Source organism: Charadrius vociferus, unplaced genomic scaffold (assembly GCF_000708025.1).
Source record: "Charadrius vociferus isolate BGI_N301 unplaced genomic scaffold, ASM70802v2 scaffold61, whole genome shotgun sequence".
NCBI classification, from domain to species: domain Eukaryota; kingdom Metazoa; phylum Chordata; class Aves; order Charadriiformes; family Charadriidae; genus Charadrius; species Charadrius vociferus.
In genome coordinates this window covers 4,366,923-4,392,325 of record NW_009646945.1, presented here as the reverse complement: position 1 = coordinate 4,392,325, position 25,403 = coordinate 4,366,923, and the positions used below count along the sequence as shown (strand labels likewise).

The 25,403-nt window shown below is 38.6% G+C and overlaps 1 protein-coding gene across 1 annotated transcript in view; it reads right to left on the bottom strand.

The window, feature by feature from the left end:
• Window positions 1–5,026: 5,026 nt before the first annotated feature.
• The window catches only part of ARHGAP12 (Rho GTPase activating protein 12), a 74,597-nt gene continuing 54,220 nt past the window's right edge, over window positions 5,027–25,403 (bottom strand). Inside the window, exons 11-20 of the mRNA XM_009895108.1 lie at window positions 24,752–24,833; window positions 17,197–17,298; window positions 16,752–16,850; window positions 13,652–13,760; window positions 12,566–12,685; window positions 9,561–9,659; window positions 7,315–7,392; window positions 6,300–6,434; window positions 5,915–6,017; window positions 5,027–5,485 (exon numbers count right to left, since the gene is read on the bottom strand). Of these exons, the coding sequence (XP_009893410.1) occupies window positions 5,311–5,485; window positions 5,915–6,017; window positions 6,300–6,434; window positions 7,315–7,392; window positions 9,561–9,659; window positions 12,566–12,685; window positions 13,652–13,760; window positions 16,752–16,850; window positions 17,197–17,298; window positions 24,752–24,833 (1,102 nt within the window). The 3' untranslated portion in view covers window positions 5,027–5,310. The remainder of the gene's footprint in view (window positions 5,486–5,914; window positions 6,018–6,299; window positions 6,435–7,314; window positions 7,393–9,560; window positions 9,660–12,565; window positions 12,686–13,651; window positions 13,761–16,751; window positions 16,851–17,196; window positions 17,299–24,751; window positions 24,834–25,403) is intronic.

Below are 25,403 nucleotides of genomic sequence, written 5' to 3'. Positions count from 1 at the left end.
ATAGCAGGTGGGTGGATGCAGGAAAAGGAGAGATTAATAGGAAAAGAAGTCTTATCTTTAAAACTTCAGAAGGAAAACTTAGAGCAGGACTGGTGTATCTGCTAGAACAGCACTTCGGCTATGAAACAGCTATTTCATAGCAGGAAATATGGTGGGATCCTTTGTTGTACCTAAGGCTTTCAGGGAATGCCAGAGGATAGGCTCTACCTCTCGCACAACCATGTCTCCATTTTTCTTCACAGAAGCCAGCCGTGAAGTTGAGCAGGTCACACAGGCGTGTTGGCAGGGGCCTCGCCACGGCCAGCACCCACAGATGATGCGCTCGCTCGGTCCCCAGGGGAGACCATCCCCTGCCTGGTGGCAGCACTGTACAGTCCAAGTGCCTGTAGACAAAGTGCTGCCCAGCCCAGGCTGATTGGAAAGTTTTTCTTGGAAAAAGGTGGGTTTTGGTTCTGTTTCTAGGTTAGGTACCTCCTTTTACCAAAACGAGTAACTAGGCAGGACACTCGCGTGCAGAAAGCCAACAAGCCACCACCAGCTCAGCATCCCCCCCTTGGTAAAGAAAAGCCAGGGAGCACTGGCACGTCCGTGGCCAGCGGTTTGATTCTAGCCATTTGGCTGCAGCATATGATGAACTAGACGGGCTGGCCAATGTTTAACATTTATCTTCCAATGCCTGATTTAAAAAATGACAGCTTTTAATGACAGTATTTATTTTTGGTGGGGACAGCTGTTTTTTTCACGCTATGAATGAGCAAACTGTTCTGAGCAGATTCGTACCATACATGCAAATCTGAATTGGTTGAGAAGATAGTTCAGCTTAGGGGTTTGGTCGTTTTATTTCTCCATACTCCCAGTTTTCAGCTTTGTACATTTCCTTCTTCTGGTGTGCTGAGATTGTAACAGACAGGGCCACCTGTGCACTCCAGGATCGGGTGCCACAAGGTTCGGATCTCAGATGGGACACTCGGTGCCACCAGAATAATACTGCCAAACTGAGAACAAGTTTGGTTTTGTATCACACAGGTGCTGGTTGTGCATTCATGATTACATTGAAGCAACATAGTTCTTGACTGTCATTATCACTCAGGTGTTTGTGTCAAGTGAACCAGGCCACAAGCTCATCACTGAGGAGCGGACACAGAGAAGCTGCTCTGGAAAAGCCCGGAGAAAGGTGGGCACTGCCACCTTGCAATGGCACTTGAACTCCACCTGTTTACAGAGCAACTTACCTTTACAAAACATTGCCAGGCCTTCAGCTGTATTGGATGAAGTGGAAAAAGAAGAAAAAGAGAAAAAAACCCACAACAAACCAAAACAAACGACACTCTTGGCAGCCTGGCTTTCTCCCAGGTCTCTGGCCTGGGTTCCTGCAGATTTTCCAAGTGACTGTTTCTGTGCTGTCTTGCTCATCCATCACACCTGCTTTGTCAGGTTGCCCTCAGTGTTTTGCATTTACTTAGTCCCACAGCAAGGATCCGCCCTCCCCTTCCCCAGCCAGCTACATATTAGCGCAGTAAGCTGCAAAAAGATGAGGTTCTACAAGAAATAAACCTCATGCGATCCCCGCTTCTTCCACTTCGCAGTTCTGAGTTTGCTGACTGCAACACCAATTTCTTCTTTTAAAAGAAAGTAGTAGCAAAGTACCTTAACAAACTCGAATCCGTTTGGGGAAGTTGTAGGAAACTCTAATATTAGAGCTGCCGTTTAATTATCAAGGCAATAAAAAGGACCAAGAGGCCAAGTCGCCTCCGAATGTCTTTCATGTCAGTTTGTTACACAGTGTGATCTTGTTTTACAAGTGCTCTGTTTACAAGAATGCTATGGCGGGGGAAAAAAAATGTTCATTTAAGTCGCACAATCACATAGGGCTACTTTTGTAAAGGTCTGATCCAGTCCTACCAGCTGCTTGCCCGCTAAACTTTGCAATTGTGGAGGCTAATTAAGATTCTTCAGAGGAGCTCTCCTCTCGCCGGCGGTTGCAGGAGGCCTCATTAGACATGCTGTACCTCCCCCTTCACCCAGCAGAATACCCCACTGTGCTTGGGTTGCGTTATGGCTTATGAATTAACCAATTGATTCTGAAAATATCATTACTTTGGGGCTAAATAAAGCTGTTCCCTTTAAGGGGGAAATGTCAGGGCTCCACATAGGCATAACTGATACTGTATTACCTACAAACTCCCTTCTCTCTCACGCTGCGCGTGGAGGATGCACTTGCCGGGGTACAATGGGTTCAGTACAAAGGATTTTATCCCGGCTTTCTGTGAAGATGGGGAGGAAAGCCTGAGCCTGGGCAGTAAGCATGACCTATCCACTTGCATGCAGGAAGCTTTATTCACATGCAACTCTGATTTTTATGAATTAGTTTACATGCAATGACTGTGTACATTTGCCTCGTCTTTTTTGCGTCCACTTTTCTCTCCAGCTTTAAAGCGGCCCACAACTGGTACAGATCAAGCACATCTGAGAGCCGCTTGGTACCAACGCCACGTAGCTGAACTGTAGAGCTGAACACAGCTCTAGTGCTGGAACAAAACCTCAGCTGGCACCGATACATAATACTGGACCTCCAGTGTCTTTGAGAGGTTATGGCTGAAAAAGTTTATATTCAGTTTTTAAATTGGTTTTAAACCAGAACCAAATCTGATTTAAAGCCCAAACTGAGGAATATATAAATTTAATTATGTTTCATCTAACAGAAATAGCTTTCCCCTGCCGTGTTTGGGCAAAAATCTGGTTTTGATTTTTTAAAAGAAAGCTAACTGCAGGAACGAGACAAGGTGTCTCAAGTAGTGAAGAAACCCAATGTGCTGACACACAGCTTCACATTGGTCACAAGCACACCATCAGCTTCGACAGCATCCTCTTCCTGAACGTTTCCAGTGTTTAGCTACACCTCTTTCATACAAAGAGAATACCCTCCCCAAACTAAAAACGAGAACATTAAAACATATGAAAACTTCACTGCACAAAACCATACTATATATTGTAATAACAAAATGCTTTATTTTGGGGGAATACAAGGAAAAGTGTGACATCCTCATTATCAAAAAGGCATTCTTTCTTTGAAAAACGTAACACTCGTACAGAAAAGGTGACCTGTGGATAAGCCCTCTCATTTAGCAGTGGGAATTCTTTTTTATTTTACAGCTGAAGCTGGGATTTGAATAATCTACAGCAACAGATTTGAACTTTGATATTTTCTAGTAGCTTGGGGCACGCCTGCCACTCGGCACTGCTCCGGTTTGACAGCCTACCAGGAGGCTGAGAACACAACGCTGAGATAGAGCTTTCGCGATTCTCACCCAGGTCGCTTTGCAACAAACCACAAGACTTCACCATTACCACAAGAAGACAGTGAGAAAGCCACAAGGTAACTCATCTTCTCTTTTATCTCTGAAGACTCTTCATGCAAGCCCTACGCTCATGAAATTCGCGTACCGTTCATCTGATTACACCTCAGTACTTCACCACACATCCCCTTTGCTGTAAGCCAGAACTGTGTTGCGAAAGGCATACAACAGCTCAAAGGTGAAATACAAGTATTGCCCTAATGAACCTGCTTTCTGTACAGTAGGTTCCAAGTAAGTTGGGATATCTTTTAAAGACCACAAATTTATATCCATAAATTACTTCTGCCCTCTCTGAACCTTATGTTAGAATTGAAGTTGTTAAAGAAAGGGACTGGAAAGTTGCTAAAATTGGCAGGTTATAAAGTAAGCATTCGTCTTTTAATCCAGCATGACAACTCTTTGCCACAAGTAGTATCCACGCTAAGCAGCAAGATACATCCGTCTTATCATTTAAAGGGGGTTCATGTTGTCTGAAGTGGGAATGGCAAACTCTAAAAGAACTAACAGTTTTCTTTATTCAGGTTAGACATAACAAATATGTCAGATACAGCAGTTAGTCTAGAAAAATACATTTAAAAAAATCTTCAGCAGACCATGCTCCCTGTAACAAAAATCTTTCAAAACCAATTTTACAAATTATTCTACATTAATGTAAAAAGAAAATCTTAAATTTAGCATCATGGATTCCATCAAACATCTATCTATCAAAACATGAGTTTCACTATTTTTCGATGTTAGAATTCATAATACATTTTTCTAATGTATCCTGTACATATTAAATAACCTAAAAGGCTCCTCTTGTAGTGCATTAACAACTTAGCAAGCACACTCAGTATTTCTCCAGTACCATTTGCATTACAGTTATTTGCCTGCAAATGTAATTAACATCTAAAAGTGCACACAGTTAGGTTCCCCCTCCCTCCCCATAACCTGTTTCCCTGCTGAAACCCAGGCGTCCACTGGAAACATTATGCTACTGTAGCTAATCTACCCAGGATTAGAAATGTGTGACTAACGTGTTCTTAAACTATACAGGAACTGAATTATATACAAGAATCAAAAGGAGAGCCTGTATTTACATCTAGAAATTTCCACTACCACAGCATTATACCAAGTACTCAATACAGTGTTACAGTTGGTATTTACTTAGGATTTTAGCTTTAAATCAGTATAACACAAAACTTAGCTCTGGAAATACCCTGAAAAAAAATGAACGTGTTTATTAAATATGACGTCTGTTATGCCACAAGACAAATATCCATTGCTGGATATTCTTACAAGCTCAGTGTTTGAAATAGTGTGCTGTTCCATAAAGCAACTAAGAAATTGCAGAATGGTTGCTGGGGAAAAAAAGGAAAGAAAGAAAAAAAGAAAGAAAAAGGGAGGAAAAAAAAAGAAAAAGGACAGCAGATATCAAGTTGAGGAATTAGATTTGAATAACTAAACCAAACTGTTAGCACAAGTTTAAGACAGCCACTGCATGCAGAAACCCCTTGGAAAGTGTCATACAGATCTGAGTAGGTTGTAATACACAAGCTTAAGATGTAACTTCACTGAATTTTTCCATACCAGTTGGTAGGACTTTTCCCTAGCAAGTGGAAGAATTTTAAGATTAAATTCCAGATTATCCAGTTTAAGATTAATACCTTTACTCTCCAAGAAATCCAGTGTATGAACCTATATTACATTTTTCCAACGCTACTTTAAAAAAAGCAAACTATAAACTTCTCGATTCACTTTTTTACATTGAACTTCTCAAAGAAATCCAAAGTGTTGTCTTTAATTCGCATTAAAGTGGTCAAACATTTCTCCTGTTTCTCCCCTCCCCAAAAGTGCAAAAAACAAGTTGCTGCTTGGTCCACAAACATAATCCATCATGTACAGTGAGAAATTTTCCTTCTGATGGAGTACTGCTGCCAACCCATCACTTCCAGTTTCTATTCCAAGAAAAATGTCAGCGTCCAAAGATGGAATTCAATTCCAGTAGAATTAATTCTACAATCTGATTCTGGTATACTGTGTGGACTGCTATGTTACCAGTCTCTTTCTCTGGTTTTAATAATGTTGGACCAAAAACTATTGCTACGCTTTGATAGGTCATTCGGTTCTTTTCTCCATTTTCTACAACTCTGAAAGGGAAAAAAATACACAAAAAAAAGAGACTTATCAGTGATAGAGTAAGAGGATGACAGGAAAAAGACACAGTCCTAAGCAAATGGCTATTCACAGTATTTATTTAATGAATAGTCTTGTTATTAGGACATACAGCTGCTGTGATTCCCCTCTCTATGGAAGAGTTTTGTTTTGAAGTGCTAATCCTGATCCTCTCACAATTCCTTAAATGTAAGGACCTGGCAATAAACATCACAACTACGACACATACTGTCTAAAGTCTGTTTGGTGCTCTGCAAGCTTTAAATACAGACTGATACATTCTTTTCATCAAGTCCAATATAGGCAAGAAAAATGCAATGGAAACAGTCACTTTGTACTTTTAATTGGATTATTTAGCTTTAAGGGAGGATCAGCAATACAAAGCCTTTCTTTCTGCTACTTACCTCTTCAGGTGTCTAAAGAGTACCTGCATGGTGTCCTGATTTGGTTTTGGCAACTGTTTGATTAAATCTTTAACAGCATGGACGCGCTGCCTTGGTTCTTGTTCTGCAAAAGGATAAGGTATAGAAACAAAAATTCAATATTTTTGTTTAAAACTTTAGCCCAAAATTTAACAGACTGGGAATAAAAGCAAAACGTTTTGCAGTGCTAATATGAGATAAAATACTGCCACCTCCTGACCGAACCGTGCATTACTGACAGGCAGTTGTAGGTCAGCCTTACAGACCTTCATAACCGAAACATTCTGTTTACTTTCAAATAATTACATGAATTGTACATAGTGAGCAGAACTTATCCAAAAAGCACACGCGTGTTTTCCAGACTTACTAATTGCATTGACAAAGTCATTGAAGTGATTATAAGTGAACAGCGGCTCTGGCAATTCTCTGAAAAACATCTTTAGAGCTCCTGTGATGACATGTATATCTTCCCATTTACTGTCATTCAAGTCTAGTTTCTCATCTGAGAGAGAAAAAAATGAATAATTAATGTTAATAGTTTAACTATAAAAGCTTTTTTTTTTTTTAAATAAACTCAACTACTCTTCTGTAGTTATTGCTTTTAAAGCAGCAAATAGTCTTACTCCACTTTAGCCCATTCTCTGCTGGGATACAGAGCTGCAGCAGTGTAAAAGGGCATACACAAAAACCTCAACCACTACAGAGAGAGATGTCCAAACTCTGCTTACTGCACTACAGGCAGCTCCCCTACACCAAGGGCATCTTCCAGAGAGGAACAGGAGCTGCTGACATAACACAAAATTCACTGTTAGACCCTGTCGATCGGGAAATGAGAGGTGAGATTGCAGATGGGCTACTGCCCTCTTCGTAGCTGCGAGCCGCCTACTGATTCCCACTGAACAGACCACTGACAGAGCCACATGAAAGGGTTTTGTAGAGAATATGGTGAAGAGGAGCCAAGCACCCCCACACTAAAAGCGAGTAGGAAATCTCACTAAGAAGCGTTACCTTACAAGTTTAAAGCTAGTAGAAGCTTAATGTGCTTTCTGTTTTTTCATGAGGTATCAAGTTACTTTGTTTGAAATAATTCCCCTCCCCCAAATTCTATTACTATCTTTCTTTAGAATTACGTTTTAGCAATTCCTCTATGCTCCACATAAGACCAAACCTCCAGGATGCCAGGTTTTTCAAATTATGTATATTGCACACTAAATTCTGCAATTTGGAAGTAAATTTACTTTGAAGATTACAATAATTTCTCATGAAAGACTGCAGTTACACACTAAGAATTTTTTTTTCCTGAGCTTTCTATGAACTTCAACAATCTGACAATTTCTATTCTTCAACAATACACAATTGTAATACTGTTGAAGGAAGCTTACCATGATTGACTGCAAATCTTAGCTTCTGTATCACTGCAAGATTGCCACTAACTCGGTATAAGCCATCAACATCTAATCCTAAAACAAAGGGATAAATCCATTTTAATACCTTATACATGTATGAATTCTGCAATCATTAGACTGCTTCTTTATATGTCTACTCAGCAAAATTGAAAACAAAAGAAACCCACCTTGTAACAAAGAACACTTGGTTCAACAAAAAAAACCAACAACAACAAGAAAAAAAAGAAGTTAAACTAGCTTTTTTGATGGGCAGGGCATATCAGAGGAGCTTTGGTTTGATGACACAGGTTTGGTAGCATCAAGCTCAAAATAATCTCCAAAACTTCCTACGCAGGAGAACAGTAGTAATGAGGCAATAGCTCCAAGTTTCCCCCATGAGACTAGGTGTCTCGTCTAAGATGCTCTTGGTGAGTGGGCAGGGGTATACAGGAGTCCAACATGCAAGAACCAAGTATTCTGTGAATATTCAATGTTTTTAATGTATGGTTAAGAAAAATCAAATCAAGTCATGCATAGAGAGCATCTCAAAAGTTGTCAAGTGACCAGGTTTGCATGGAGAAGGAACAATGTGCATGCACACTCATCACTACCCAGCAGCCTACAAAACTCAAATGGGTAGCCCTTGCCTTTACAGTACTGGACACTCAACCAGAAAAGAAAACTGTGTCTCTGTGGTTGCTACTGCAGTTACTCAGAAGTGATTAGGAGGTAAAGAATTTAATTGAAATGCCACTTGAATGCAGCATGTGAGTCAGTGCCACTGAGAGGGGTGAGTGTTGCCAGAATACCTGCAAGTCCCTGTAGCTCCTCAAGGAGTTGTCTGATGCAACACAGCACAGTTACCAGCACCATCTGACATATCCCTTTTCCCCATAATCCACTAGTCATTCCTTTACAGAAAGAACTGATTTGAAGTGTATTGGCAGTAGGAAGAAGAGTTGGAGAAGTGGGGAAAAAAAGCTGTTCATTTCTGTCAGCTTCCCCTCAGGTATTTAAAAAAGGAAAACTTCACCACTATCTTCACTGCAGTCCTGTCTTTAAAATAAAAAAGAAATAAAAAAAAAGGAATAAAGCAAAATAACCCCTTTCTCACAAACTGCAGATCACAAATGGAATAAAGCCTGCTGTTACAAGCAAGGTGGCCATTTGTTGAACCTGAATAAGGCAATGGAAGCAGTTATTTTTCCCCTCCCACGCCGTAAGATAGCAGCATTGAAAGAGGACTACAGGCTGCAACAAAATCCTAAACCAAGTTCCCATAGAAGATGCCTTAAAATTCACACATAGTATTCCCCTGTACCACTTACCCTGATTTTCAAGAGAATGTTCCCAGATTAACAGACTGGCATGTATTTGAATGATGATTATGGAGATTCCATAATCCCCTCTCAGTCATCTTTTCCAAGAGATAGGGCAATGACAACAGCAAGAAACAAGCAAGAAAACCAGCATAGGCTACAGCCGAGTCAGAAGTCACAACCAACATATTTCCAACAACCATGTGAAGATGTCCTTTACATCAGACAACCCAGAATGTCACATGTAGCTTTCAAACACTCAATTTTCTCAGTTATTAGATAGGAGAGACTTATTTTCAATGAAAGCAAACAAAAATTGAGTCAATATGTGCACACCAATAATCTCTAGAATTGCATAAAACCTCACATAGTGATCAGTGTAACTGGCTGAAGGGCATCAAACTGAGAAGAGTTGTCTTCTGGCAGTCAACACATATACACATACAGAGCAGGAACGTAACTTTTTCCTAGAAGTTTGTTTCAAGGAAGTTTTAATACAAATGATTGTTAGCATGCTTAAACCTTCAAAAAAAAATGAATGGTTGCGTTTTGACAGTCTCTCTCTTTTCATCTGAAAAAAACTGGATGGGCTCTCATATTACTTATTACTTATTATTATTACTTCTTGTAATCGCTCTTTCCTTAGAGCCTTGCTGCCAGGAGGCTGTCCTGCCTTCTCCTCAGCTTGAAATATACCGAAGCAGATTAGTTTCTCAGATCTAAGATTTCATCCCCCTCTCCCCATTTTGGATCCCACCTACCTCCCCTCCCCCTTCCCCTCTTGAAAACTCATTGCTTACTACAGATACAAGTTTCAGATTATTTTCCCCAAATAACTCTAGAGCATTTTAAGGATTAAAACGTTCAAAATTAGGTAAGTGGGGTGAGCAAGAGAGATTCGGAAACAAAAAACTTCAACCATACCATGTTCCTCAACATGCTCAATGCACAGCTTCACGAACTTTGGCACCGTGCTGTTTTCTCTTTGACACAAGCTGGTGAGATTGGAACCAAACACTTGATCTGGAACCAAGTAAAGAGACTGATTTACAGTGGAACAGGACTCAAGTGACAGAACTAGTTCAGGTTAAAACAAACCTCTACAAAGGGCAAAGACTACTGGATACAATTGTCACAGTATTAGAGTGAAAACAGGAAAGTTTTGAAAAGAGCTCTCAGCAGCTCCCAGCAAGAAAAAGCTCCCCGTAAGAAAGAATGTCGGCAGTTACACAAACGTGAGTCTCTGAGTAAGGAACTTTTGCTACTGAAATCATTTTAATCCATCAGGAGATACTTGTAAGAGTCTCATAGTCATTACTGTAATGAGAAATTTAAAGGAGTCAAATGGCCCTGTTACACTCCATTCGTGTTCTGAGTTCAAAATACATTTACTGTAATCTTTGTTAAAAATCTGAACTAACCAAAATGAAAGCTTTTGGCATTGCTTGGGGAAAAACCCTGTAAAATTTCATCTTTCATTGCTCCTACTGTTTAACCCAGCATTACATATTAATTTACTTTCACATAGTGTCTTTAACTTCTAACATTTTTGAGTTCTGACATGCATTTGTAAATGACAGACCTGTATATCACAGAGCTCTGAATGGAAGCAAGTATGACTACACATAATCAACGTGGCTGCAAGGTTGGACTCTAAATACAGATACTTATGGGCAAAGGTTATTTTGAATCTTGTTTTCAAAACTCCACAATCCAGAGGGAGTGTTTTCTATCATAAAGTGGAGCAAAGATGAAATTCAGCTTGGGCAGACTTTGTGTATTTCAGCAACACGTTAACTCCTCTTGTTCAGGTTATGTTATCACCAAAATCCCTCAGACCCATTTCTACGGTTTTCATCAAAGATGCCTCCCTCCCCTGTTCAGATGCATGAGACTTGCATCTGACATAGAGGATCTCGATAGGGTCTTGAGATAGAGAGGCAAAGCTCACACTCTTAAAGGGATGAAAGTTGGGGGGGGGGGGGTTAACCTGTTAAATAAGGTATGTAAAGTGGCTGTCTTCAGAGTATCTAGTAGATACTACTTCAGAGCTTATGCAAGAGAGAAACTGCTCTTGCATTTGCATCATCCACAGCATCTAGCCCGTTTTTCACCTTTAGTAATTTAAGCAGATTCATTAACAACACTTGCATCTGAATAGTGCTTTGGGAAACCCAAACAGCACAACAAACCAATCATACAGTATGAAAACTGGCATATAAAGGTATTATTAGCTGTATGCGTACAAGGCTGTTGCCCCAAAACACCTCAGTCCCGCTGCTGCTACTCACGCAGCCAGTTGTATAAGCAGAATCAGTAGCAAGGGATTGAAAAAGCCCACGCAGTAGAAAGCCAGGCTAGCATGCAGCTGTAGCAGGTAAAGCAACGCAGATTAGGTAGCACAAGAAAATAACAGTGTGTAACAAATTGCTTTGCTACAATTGCCTCTGACTTCAATAATTTCCACATGTACAGTAATTACTTTTTTCTTCCCATCTTAAAGTAACTTTTGTAATTTTGTTTTTCCATGTAACAAAACTTTAGCACAGTTACTTCTCTGCTTAGTGCATGCTGTTTGAAGTGGTTTGGTTTTGTTTTTTTTCCCCTAGAACTTTACATTATTTTTTATGCTTATACTGGGTTTGCCAAGTTTTCTGTTTACTAAGCTTGTTCTGTAGCAGCCACCAAAGTACACTGGGCTTTTAAATAAAGACTTCTGTATTTTTCATTCATACAGTAAATGTAAAACTGTACAGTGCAGAACCAACTTTAAAAATTTACACCATGCTTTTAAATAAAAACAAACTCTCCATTCCTTAACGTCTTTATTAAAAATCCAACCATCAGCACGCATGTGTACAAATTAAACTTGGCTCAGCATTCACTGTTGCTAATGTCAGAAGTTACGTCACTGAGGCATGACATGAATACTAAGCTGTAAAGCAGAGCAAAACGTCAAAGTCTGGGAATAATGCCTCCTTATCCCAAACAAAAATTTCATCATTTACAGTTAAATTATATTTGCAGATACACAAATATATCAAACGCCACATGCAACAGAAGCACGCCTGTTAAAGTATGTAGTTAGGCAAATCGCAGTAGGATTTGGTCTGATATTTGCCTACCCATATGTTATTTGGACCCTAGTAGAACACCACCTACAAGTCCTGCTAAAGCATGCAAATAAATAAAGTTTTACAGTGGGTACGAAGTCAATAATTTACACAAACACATTAACTTAAACCTGTGCAAATACTGTTCTTTCAAAGTTTCTACAAGTGTGACAAATGGAAGTATATATTAAATTATCAATTCTTTCAGAAGTTTGATTCAACAGTATCTGTAAGACTCATTGTTTGTGAAACAATTTAAAAAATGTATACATTCAAAGAAGATTATCGAAAAAAGATGTTTAAGTTAAGATTCCTTTAGCCTCATCCTGGTTTGCCTAGATACTTCATTTCCTATGCGATGGCACGTGGTTGGTCTGGTTCCACTCAGACTAAAATACCCTTGTGAAACAGATGCACACATGCATTCAGCTCTGTACCCAAAGGACGACTTTTTCCCTTGTATGCACAATTGATTAATAGCTATCTGAAGTTTCCAGCTCAGAACAGCAGACCAAATGGATTCTCTAGCTAAGAAGCATTCCAAGTCCAAACAGGCTCTTGAGCCCTCCATTTTCACTGCAGTTTGGCCAGTAATGAGCTGAAGGAGAGGACATGCTCCACGAAGTTTAGTGGCTAATAGCACTGCTCAGAAGAATAACAATCAATCACCAGTTCCACTATACATCCACGACTTTTGTTAAACCAGATATATACATGTGTTTTACTCTAAAACTGGACCATTTTAACCCCATTTTACACATGAACTACTAAATTCAGCTTTGCAAGTTATTTCCTTTGTTAAAAAGGTTCATTTACCCTTAATGTAGCCTTTTTCACGGACAGCTTGTAACGTAGGGCGCCGTGTAAGAAACTTCTTGAGCTTCGTTTTGGTCTTTTTCTGATCTGTGGAATCTATATTGCTAGGTGCTTTCACTGCTGAAAGAGAGAAATGTATTTAGCATGAATATCCACAGAACCAACATTGCATTTATCTGCCAAGGAACCAACATTTAAAAAAAAAAAATTTGCAACGCCTCCATATTTTTTTCCTTATCTTTCTTGAACTCCTCGTAAATAGCATCCATTTTTCAAACCACCAAGACACAGCCTGTCACAAAAAAAAAACTTGTAAAATCAAATGCTGCCTGTGAAACCAACTAAATGGTAGCTTACATATGGAATTGAAGTGGAATTTTAAATACCTATTTCAAAACCGGTACTACTTTTCATTAAGTTAACTACTTTGAAAGAAAGAAATACTTTCTTGAAAATTACATATAAGGCCTGGAAATAAAAGACAGAAAACAGTCTGCCTGATTAATACATTCCTGTGCATAGGAAGAAATTTCTGTGGCTGAAAGAAATTCAGTTCTAGAATTCTGAAGGTGTAATTAAAAATGTTTGGATTCCCAAAATGAGCCAGTATAACATCATCAGCAAATTAGCGAAATTGCAGTTTAAGTTAATAGTGCAAATATTTACAGATGCTGTACCACAGAAAAAAAACAAGTAAAACAATTCTAATCGGTTTTGAACATGTAAAAGCTAACTACTTCTGTGCATTTAACAACACCTTGAAAATAATCAATTTCACCACTGCCTATTTTCTCTTATTTCTCATGTGCCATACAGCAAGTGCTAAAGACATTTGATACCTTTTTAAATTTTTTTTCTTTTATTTTCTTTCTTTTTTTTTTTAATTATGATTAATAAAAGACAGAAGAAAATATACTATCCGGCACCAAGATGTAGAACGAACTATATCAAAGCCTTTTTCCAAACTTGAGTAGTTTCATTTCTAGCTGTCCTTTTGAATTCTTCCCTATTTACACACAATACTGAAGATGCAAAAAATAAAAATTAGCATTGCTAAAATCAATGAATGGAAAATTTTCAACTCACAACGAAGTTTCTTAGAGTCTTTATTCTCTTTCTCTTTTTCTTTGTCTTGTTTTTCCACCCCAGGGGAATCTGGTACATCATCTTCTAATGCTTCATCAGACTCTACTACCTATTAGATTTGAGAAGATATACAGTGATCCGTTTGCCAGTTCATAGAATATAGCATTAACACACACATTTCCACAGACAATTCTATAATATACATTTCTCACCCTATAATGATATTCAGTTGGTTCTTTCCTGAACTCTAGATGGTAAAAAGTATCTCCAGAGATTATACTATTCTCACTCGCAGATTGAATAACTTTGAGAAAGACTATTTGATCATAAGACCCAATAAAGAAGTTTTGCTGGATGCTAAAAAAAGTACAACCAGCCTTTCATGATAACACTTCATTACATCAACCAATAAACAATAGAAGTGTGAGGGTTTTTTTCAAATCCAGTAGACAAACACGAGTTATTTCATGGTCTGCTACAGAAGCAGTCTAAAAAACATTTCTAGAGCATTTACCCTATTTCTGATCACTGTAATTAAAATTTTCTCAATTGAAAATAATACTGCCAGTTCGAAAATTTCACCACTGTCAAAACATACACTGAATTCACTCTGGAAAAGTAAATATACCAGTTCCTAAAGTTCTTGCCCTGTGTTATTGGTCTCTCAGCATATTCTCATTAAACACAGTCAAGTGAAAATGTAGCTTATGTTGTAGTGCGGAGGCAGATGCCGGAGTCTGTTAACTGCCCACCTGCAGCCTCGTACCTATGCTACACACATGTATGTACACACATATCAGAAAATAGGAAAAGAAAATTCCTCTGGTCTCAGTGCAACATAGTGCCTTCCAAAACCGCGTATTTCCTACTTCACTTAGACTAAAGTGAACTTAATTTTTATGCAGCTACAAAAATCTGACTGTACAGTGTCTTTTCTTACAAGGAAGGACATTTTAAAAATAAGGCAAGGTTGCGCACTGCAGAGCACTGAAAGAGCAGAAGTATGACTTTATCGACTAAGTTGCACTTTAACTTGAAGGGTAGATGCTAGCTTTAAACCCCCTCATTCCCTGTTGCTTTTCAAAAGCTTTGGACAGCCTTTTTACACATCAAAGACCAATATACTCAACTGCCCAATTAATGTCTCTGCTAAGGATCCCTCTGCCACTGAGACCATTTGGACAGCGCTCTCTTCAAGAGGCCTCAAAGGTTTTCAGGACTGATAAATTTTAAACCTGTTAACTGCTTTGGAAGAAAAATCACCTGGAATCTAGTTTGCATTATAGAACAAGTCAAATCTAATAACTTGGAAATTTCTGTATGTAAAAAAGAGCAGCCACATCCTTTGCAAGTGGCTATTCCTCTTGTACAGCCTATTACCAGAGCAGCCTGAAGGAGCAAAGAGACCAGAATCTAGTCTGTACCTTCTTTTGACAAAGATCTCATCACACTAGAACTAGCACCTCTGTCCTGGAAAAGAGAACCAGCCACTATACGATAAAGTTCCCAAAATTAAAAGTTTGCTTCAGATCTTCAGTGGTCCAAATTATCAGGTAGTCTAACAATGTACTTTTTGAACTTCTCCTGTGTAATCTCAAGTCTCTTGGCTACCAGCTCCCAGCAGCAATATATGACCGTTTCCTCCAGAGTGCTGATAAACTCTCCGTATTCCACCATTCACTTCCTCAACCTACCACATAATACCTTGCCCTCATCTCAGCATCTCTCAGCCTTTCCACCTTTGTTTATATTTAAGCAGGGAAGAAGTGGCCTCAGTTGCATTACATGGGGCAGACAGGAGAAGGGTATCGCTGACTGACTGCCTTGCCTGGTTATTAGGGGTATTGACATTTTCATACCAAGAGAGAGCAGAAGAATAGGAGCCTAAACTGTGAGCACCCAGAAAGAAACTAAACCATTCATACTAGCCTGCTGCGTTTAGGTGGAAAAGACCCATATGTGGAACACTATCAGAGCTACGAAAAATAAAGGCCACTAACATCGAAAGCAACATAAATGCAGCTTATGGGCAGCAGCCAGGCCTGTAACCACAAAAATTAAGAATACACATGCAGTCAACTTGATATAACAGAATCACAGAATCACAGAATTTTCAGAGTTGGACCTCTAGAGATCATCTAATCCAAGCCCCCTGCTAAAGCAGGATTGCCTAGAGCACATTACTCAGGACTGCATCCGGGCGGGTTTTGAAAATCTCCAGAGAAGGGGACTCCACAACCTCCCTGGGCAGCCTGTGCCAGTGCTCTGTCACCCGAACTGTAAAGAAGTTTTTTCGTGTGTTGGAATGGAACTTCCTATGTTCCAACTTGCACCCATTGCCCCTCGTCCTGTCACTGGGAACCACCAAGAAGAGTCTGGCTCCATCCTCCTTCAACCCACCCTTTAGATATTTGTAAGTAGTAATAAGGTCTCCCCTCAGCTTTCTTTTCTCCAGGCTAAAGAGTCCCAGCTCTCTCAGCCTTTCTGCATAAGGGAGATGCTCCAATCCCTCAATCATCTTGGTTGCCCTTCGCTGGCCTCTCTCCAGCAGTTCCCTGTCCCGAAATAACAGGAATATTTTCTCCAAGATCTCCTCCATCTTCTGAATTCAAAGATGGTAAATCTTGTTTGGCAATATCAAGAGCAAATGCTTGATCACCTTCCTGTTGATTAAATAGTTGGCATTATGCTGTCTGATAAGAAGAGATAATACAGTATTTTGCCAGACCTTTTAATTTGCACTTCAATGCAGCCTTAAGTGAATAGCAGTATCAAATGCCAATTAATGTATGTTATGAAGCACTCCCTTGGCTGTTCGTTCCCCTTTACTCCCCCTCTATCCAAACCTTTCAGGTCACTGAGACAGAGCAAGTATTTGGCCACAGAAGGAAGCCCATTCCTGAGCTGGAGGTCAGCCCACATCTCCTGGTTCTTAATCCAGTGGACCGTCCACCAGGAACTGCCATATCCTCGACCTCCTGCCCACACTCAAGAAAATCAGGAAATGAAGCTGTACATGAAGCACTAGCAGTTGCTACATCAATTATTTTACTAAATAACATGACCTTGAAAATATAGCCTTCATGATTCAAACACATACCTGATTGTTGATGGTATAGTTAAGAACCTTATACCATTCATTAATAAAGCTGTCATTATCGGATTGAATTAAGAGCTCAGTTCCTTGGCGGGTTTTTAGCTTTAAAGAAATAAAAACAGGTATCATCAGAATTGATAAACACACTAGAATTCAAAAGTGAAATTACCTAAAGCAAATTAAACTTCAAGTCGGCATACCTTTTAGATAATATATAGCCACTCAAGAACAATTACCAGTAAAAACAGTAAATAGCAGTCTGCTTAAAATTTAAAAGCATATCCCATACAGATATATTAAAAATGGACATTTCTTGCAGGTACTAAGATACATCTACATTTGAGCAGGAATAAACATAGAAAACTAAAAGTCTTGGATTTTAAGTTTAAAGAAAATTTCCTAAGTCATTAAAGTATACATAATTCTGCATTTAAATAAAATAATTCACCTCAATAACATTCTTTTTGCTGGATTTGTCCTTTGAAGCCCAGTCAATCAATGCCCCTTTGAGATCCACTGTAAATTCTGGCTTAGACTGATTGACACCAAACTTCTGGAAAAAAAGGAACAATGATGACAAACTTAAAAACAAAGAAACTTCTAACAGGTACATAGTCTTGCAATCCTCTAAATATTATTTACAGTCTATACAACTTAACCCAAATACAGTACTTTGCCACAAATCAACAGGCACAATACCAGGAAAACAAAAACCACACACAAAACACCCTTTAAACATTCCTATTAAAAGCAGCTCTAAAGCCCTTAAAATTCTCTAACTTTAAATGCCAACCAGATTCCATCAGAGCTTTTTTTCCTGTCACAAATGGTAGAAGTCCATACACTGATTGTAGCTTGATTTTAGTCAAGACAGCCCCAAGCTTTAAACAAAACTAGCTAATAAGTAACTGAACAAAAATACCATTCTGTCAGCTAATCAATGGTTGTAAATAAAACCAAAAATCAAACCACAAATAGTAGCTTTGCTAGATAGGAGTCACATCACTCCTGCACTGAAAAAGCACTTCCAGATTTTCGTAATAGATCTATTTCGTGTATTTTTTTTTTTTCCAATAATGCTTTTCATGTTATTTTACATTTTTCTGTAGTGCTTGTATTGCAATACTGGAGCATATCCTAGCAAGCAAACAGAACTCAATTTCACTGCCTAGCTACTAAACAAACAGCAAATAACCCAAGTAATAAAGAAGCATTTAACCCACAAGTAACCCTTCAAACAAATTGGAGGAAAAACGTCAGGGAGCTATCTTTACCTACTACTTTTACATTTATACTAGGTACCACAATTCTTTAAAATAAAGTACTTTTACTAGGGTTTTAACCTACACCACATAGCTTTGAAATATCATTCCTCAAGGAAAACAATTCAGTGACCCGTACAAACAAAAAGCTCTAATTGTGAGTAAAATAAGTAAAACACAGAACAGCAAAAGCTGAAAGTCGCTTGGTTGTAGCGCAGAATGTAGTTCTAAGGGAAGCTTGTAGCATCTGATCCATCAGAAAGGTTCTTTTCTATTTCTTTCAAAAGTCTTTGATGTGTGACTGCTGTTCGTGTGACAGCTCTGGGGGACGTACGCCCCAGGACAAGCTCCGTGCTGCGAACACAAGTTTCCAGCACGTACAACAGCAGCCATATCCAAGGGGAGAAAAAACGGTTCAGAAAACAGAACTAATCTGCTGCTTCTGATTAAATTCCCAGCATGGATGTTAATTAATGCTAATTGTGTTTCAGAAAGGCTGTTTACCACTGGAAAAATCTCCCTGCCTTGAGTCCTAAGGGCAATTAAGTGTTGAATGGAAAGTAGCATCTTAACTTCTTTATTTTACCCTTGAAATATCAGAATAGGAGAATACTTCTAATTTACCCAATGCCAACTAGCACTTGGGAAAAAACTCCCAAACCTTCCTGTCTCTAACTTAATTGTCAGATACCTCATCCAAGAACATTTCTTATTAATTACAGCAGAGCTTTTGAGAGAGGCCCAGCTCAGCAGCAGAGACCGCAGGAACAGGAACAATCCCCGGGCCATTCCGGCTCTTGCAGTTGTGGGTGGCTGTGCAGCACCTGCCTGTTTCAGAGAGATTCACATAACTGCCTCACATACAACCAAAGTGTCCCAGCCACACACTTCCTGACAGCCTAGATCAACCTTGCTGCATGTTGGGGGGAAAATAAAAATACAAAATCAATTTCTAGAGTTTGGCACTGAAGAGAGCAGGAGCCGAGTGCCAAAGTCCTCCGCAGGATCGGGGGGGAACTGTTTAAAACACTGCCCAGACGATTCTCAGAAGCACGGGGGATGACCTGCTACAGGTGACATTGACAAATAATAACAAAAAAAAAACCCCAACGCAACAGCCACTGCTGTTTTGACCAAAAGGAAAGCCCTCCAATACATTAGCTTGCTGAACTCCCCACCTGACAGATGGCACTACTACCTCAAATGCCTTTGCACTCCCCATCTTTTTCGCCCAACTCCCTTCAGCATTTCAGAGAAGCACAGAACAAACAAGAAACTAGAAGCTAAATTTCTCAGAGCAGGAAAAAAAAAGTCTCTCCCTGCTCCTTTACACAAGCAGTGCCACAGCTGCTATGTACGATCCAAGGATGGGGAAAGCCACGCAAATAATCCAGCCTCTCTGCAAAGCTCCTCTGATATACCAATACATTATATACTCATCACAAACTTAATTCCATTATTCAAGGAAATTTTAAGTTTAGCATGCTGGCTCTCCCATGAGCTTTCCCGTCAAGCTTCTTTTCTGCTCCTGAGCATATGAAAACAAGATGCCAGCAGCCATTTCCCTCCTTGAAAGCTTCCAGGAGCAAGTCCTGGAGAGGGCTGCTCGGGTGCTCTGCATACAAAGGTTCGCTAAAGGCAATCGAACCCTCCTGACGCAAGCAGCCTTTGTTGAAAGCAGTAAAAAGAAAACCTTTCCCTTTAGCATCTGCTGCCACCTAGACATAAAGCTTGCTCCCTCAAAACAGACTGCACTACCAAGTCAGCACTAGTCAGGATAAATTCAGTTCTTGCCGAGAAGACACCTTATTCTTACTGGATTTCTCTTTTGAGCTGTCTGGGAAGTCTGGAAAGGCAGAAAGAGGGAAAGGTCTATACGTGGTGCTGCCAGCTGTCCTAGATATGAAGCTGTCCTAGAGTCACTTCTGACAGCTTTCTTAGGGAAAAAAGTGTAGTCATGGGATGTGTTTGTGCTAGCTATATGGCAGACAGAACTTCTACTTTTTTGAAATAATAGGTTTGTGAGTTTTTCACTTTAGACATAGTAGATGCTGCGTAGCATAAGGACTGCCTTAAAGATGTGCGCTACATCAATAAATAGAAGGCCTTTTCAATCTTTTCAGGAGTTTTCTCCAACTTCTGGAAGCCTCCACAGGACAAGCCGCACAGTCCACATTGTGACATATTCCAGAATTCTTTGGAAATAGAATTGGATCTTACTTATGGAAAGACTTTGGATGTACACGTGACACCTGCCATTCTTGTAATTCTGTTTCTAATTAGAGTTGGGTAGAACATTTTAATTCCAAGTCCTCCTCACATGTGGATGGACCGCAGAAATAGAACTGAGGAGACTGACACTCCTTTGTGACTGGTAAGGGAGCTTCAGAATTTACTGCTTTAATAAAAAAAGGAAAATATAAAGATATTCTTTATTGTCATAGCAAAATGATGGAAGTTTTTCAAAACCAGACTCTGACAGGAGTATTTGCATTCCGAATAGTTTTCATGATAATCGTCTGAGCTCCTGTATAATCAGCTGTGCAATTCTGATGAACTGTAGTAATGTGCATATAACATCCTTGGCTATATACACAGCGAACAAGATTTTGCACCCAGATGAACCTTGAAGAGCGTTTATCTCCTTGATGTTTGAGAAGTTTACCCACTTTTGGTTAACCACCACTGTACTTGATACTGAGGACATGCGCCCATTACAGAAGGTTGACAGATGAATCCTTCTAAGCAGTTACCACTTGCTGTGTTTTATGAAGCCCCATCGATAAAATCTGGCAATAGCTATTACAACTCATTTACTCCAAAAGTTGAGACACACCTTCTTCTAACAGTTGAAAATTTAAATTTCTGTGAAAAGACATGTTAAAAAATCCACAGATTTCCTTATAGAAAGTAGCATTTTAAAGAACACCATACTGTGTACAAATTATCTGTTCCAGGCTTCCACATACATAGCAATGAATTTGACAGACAAAGAAAAAGCAGTTGTATCATTTTTAGCACAAAGGTTAATAAGAATAAGCCTACAGTTACCCCTCCTTACAGGGGAAAAAAAAAAAATAAATTAAGGTACCAGTCATCAAAACAGTCATTCTGGAAGTATCAGGAATCTTAACCGACCTCAAAACACATAGCGCTCACTCTCTACTCTTCAAGTAATACAAGCCAAGATACCAAAATAGTTTTAAACATCACCAACACTTCAAAATCCTCAAGAAGTCAAATTATTGAAACATTGCTTTTAATGTCTTCAGCATATGATTTTTTTCCAAGAAAGGTTTAGTTTGATTCTGATAATAGTGCTAAGAAAGCCACATTAAAAACCAGTTATGCAACCAATCAAGCTTGTTTCTATCTTCTAATACTAGTATCATTATCTACACTCCTCCTCATCCACCTTGAGGAACAAGCTACCATATTAGCTACCAACACTTTATCAGTTTCTGATAAGCAGCACTTCGATGCTCGGCATCTACACTTCAAAACACAACCAACTACAGATGCTTAAATTATATATAAAAGAGTCCTAGAAATTTACATCAGCTTTCTGTATGTGGCATATAGCCAGAACATCCTTGAGGTTTTTTCCTTCCAGCTTTTTATGCATAACTTTTACATTTTGGGGTATTCCAATTATACCTAGAATTAACCAACAACATGTACATCATTGTATCAAAGGCATCATAGGCACCTTACAAACATCCTAAATTAGTTGTGTTAGAAAGAATTAGACATAAAATATCTGTTAAAAAACGGACCATATCATGCTGTTTATTAGTCAAGATACTAGTGGTAGAAATAGTAGGCAAATTTGGGATTATAATTCTGGCACTGATGAACCAGATACTCTTTCTACTTTGTTCCATTAGAACAATTACAGGATTATTGCAATACACTTGGGTTAATTTGCACCTTGGATGACTTTCAGCAAACAGGATACCCACGGCATTATATGACGTGACAAAACTTAAACCTTGGAAAAATTCAAATTTACTTTCAAGATTAGTGGCAAATAGCCTTACAGTGACAAGAGGCATGCAACAAGAACACATACAGTGATAGCTGAAACTTGGTCAGAGTTTACATAGGTGACAGCAGGTCGACGACTGAGAGCATTTTTCCAAGAAGAAAGCAGCGAGAGCAAGAGCTCAGGAATTGAGCCCCCTTGGCAAAATGACTTGATGAGAAAAAGGAAGAAAAGTGATGAAGTCACAAAGCAATGCACAGAAAAAAAGATATGGTTATATCAATTACTAGTCGAATGCTAAACAAATATTCTTCTCATAAGATGAAGAAGAAATGTAATTCTTATCATATGTCAAACTGTTAGACTTTACTTCACCTTATTAAAATACTGACACAGATCAAAGTTTGAGAGGTGAGGTGGAATTTAACACCCCACCAAAAAATTCAGAGCGCAAAAAGAGTGTGCGCTGAGTATTTGATGTCATATTTACAAACCCAACTGTGAATATGCAGATATACAACACAAAGTCTTTGAAAGAGATTCTCCTTTAATATTTCCAGTTTCACTTTATCCTGTTCATACTGTTGATATTTATTTTGCAGACCCTACTCCAATACTTGACAGTACACATACCTGACAGTGTCGCACAGAAATATTGTGACTACAATACTTTTGCTTCACTTAAATTACCAAAAGAAATTACGCCTTTTTTTCCCCCCACCAAATGACTGCATTTGGAAGGTGTAACGCAACTTAGACTAGTATCCCTAAGCAATAAGCAGAGTTGTACGATTATCTTTTGTGGATTAATTCATTTGGGCACACATTCATTTATAACAGTATGATACATTCATAAACAGCATCTTAGTTTAGCACTGTGTGCTTTAATGATATCAACATATAGTTAAAATAACGGGGATTTGATCTACAGCTACATTTGGATTAAGAGCATTAGTAGCTGTAATAGAGGTTTTGGAACTTGATTAGTTACTCAGGTGAAATGCTTTACTTTCCAAACATGTATATTTATACCTCATAAAACTAAAGTAGGTTTTGGATGCTTAGCTATAAATGTAAATTGCAGAAGTTACCATTTTCCATCATTAATATTAGTCTACTGCAAAAATAATAGTATTCTTTGTGCATTGAGACTAATATCAAAGCCCGCCTCAGAATGGCTAGGAATTTTCCATTTTATGAAGTAGGGTGATGAAATTGAACTTGACTAAACAATAGACAATGACTGAAGGGCATGAAGGAAGGTAAGGGAATGAGTTTTAAAGCCTTCCAAAATCATTCCAGTACTTCCTGCTTCAAAGCTCACCTTTTAAGGTTCTTCAATATTTCTTCAACACGCTTTGTTATAAAAGTTACATTAAAAAAAAATTCACAAATTCTCTTTAATTTCTTATTGGCAATATTTTTCTCACTGATGAATAATGGTAATTTCATTTACCAAATGCGCCAACATTTACAGGTGGGAAAGTCAGTAACTTTCAGATATATACCTGTTTCTATGCCTTTTTCTGTGCTTTGTCTCTGATGTACATCACATTCTCTTCCCCTCCCTACATACGGTGTGGGCAGACCGCCATAGATCACCAAGTCCACTTCCTATCAGACAGCATAATTTACCTAATCTCATGCCTTTAATATTCCTTCCCTTCTCTTTCTTCCCTCCTACTTGACCATCTTGTCCAACTTTACTCTTTCTGTTCTCTTCTACCCCAAATGTTATTTATCCATCCTCAGCCTTTTTCTATTTCCAACCACCCCTTCTACAGCAACAGAAGGGAAAAAAAATGACGTTTACCGCTCCAAAATTAACTCAATGCTTTAGAAAAGAATTATCAATACCAATTCACTACACAAAAAGAAGCACAGCATGAGAAAGCAAGCCAAGTAGAAAGATCAGCGAAGCGCAGCAAGATAACATATAACTGTAAGATGCAATTTTGCTGGAATTTGCAGGATAATACACTGAAATAACTAATACTGAATCTGACCTCTCTTTAGTTATTGTAGGAGATCCACACAGTTTAATGTCAGACCTCCAAAAGTAGGTAAGCCATAGATAAAGAACCATTTCTGTACCTATTAATGTAGGAATGCAGCTGGATAAATATAGCAAATTTAACTACAGTGCTATTAAACTAGAGATGATATAAAAACTGAATAATCATCATCTTCAGTGTAATGTTTCTCTTTAGGTCTTCATCAGACATCAAAATAGATACAAATACTTGTCATGTACTATGCAGATATTAAAAAAAATATGGAATCCAAATGATAAAACAACAGTGCTACATTATTCAAATAGTCCAATGCAACAAGCCAAGTGTCAGACTAATTCTTTATTACATGTATCATAGTCAACATTACCTGGAGTTTAGGAAAAAATAACCAAGAATGGTAAAACAAACAGTTTAGATAAACACATTAGTAAGGAACACAAAAATATTTGGCCAGAAGCAAAAACTTCAAGCTTACAGGGCACACCTGAATACCTCTTTATCGGTTTCTTACTTATCAAATATAGAAAATTTTCTGAAATGTAAGAAAGTACAACTTGCTTTCTTCTCATTCGCCACCATAATTGTTACATTAAACTATTTTCCTGCTAACTTACACACACTTATTTCTTCTAAATTATGCATGCATATCGGTATTTAAGCCCTACAAATAAGAGGGCTTTAATTTATTGTGCTTTACGCGATTAACACTTAAATAAGGGTGGGGGTTGGTTTTGAGCTTACCCAGCCAGTTCCACTTCCTTGGGTTTTAGTGAACAGCAGTGATGAACCTTGTAACACTGCCCATGATGACATCCAATTCTTTCTGTAAATATTTGTAAACAAACATAAGAAATTATCTTTGAAAGTAGACATTTAAGCTGTCGATCACTGTTGCCCAGCTAACATGTGTGTTAATATACTTAACCATATATATGGTCATTAGTGCCATCAGTAAGTCTTAATTGCTATCGTATCTGTAGAAGGGACCATATGTTAACAGTCCCAGCCTGACCATCAAAGTCTAAATCAAACAAAGCTAATTAGTAGTGGAAGCAGTTCACCAGGAGAAACACCATACAATTATAATTTCAAAGGGGCTAATCTGGAACACTCAGCCTACTGTGTACTTAGTAGATTATGCCAAAGTACTGCATAATTCTGAAATTGATTGATCATATCTAACTGGGCTGCAAGTGTCTCACGTTTTTGTAATCTCATTTACATTGGCAATAAGATATTTGCTACACATCTAAAAAATGCAGAAAAAGAACAAATGAGTTGTTCCAGCTGTCTGACTGTTTGCTTTTATGCATGAGTACCTGTCCTCCTGAGGTTAAAAAAATAAAAATTTTGACAAGCCCTGACAATCTATTCCCATTGCCCAAACATGAAT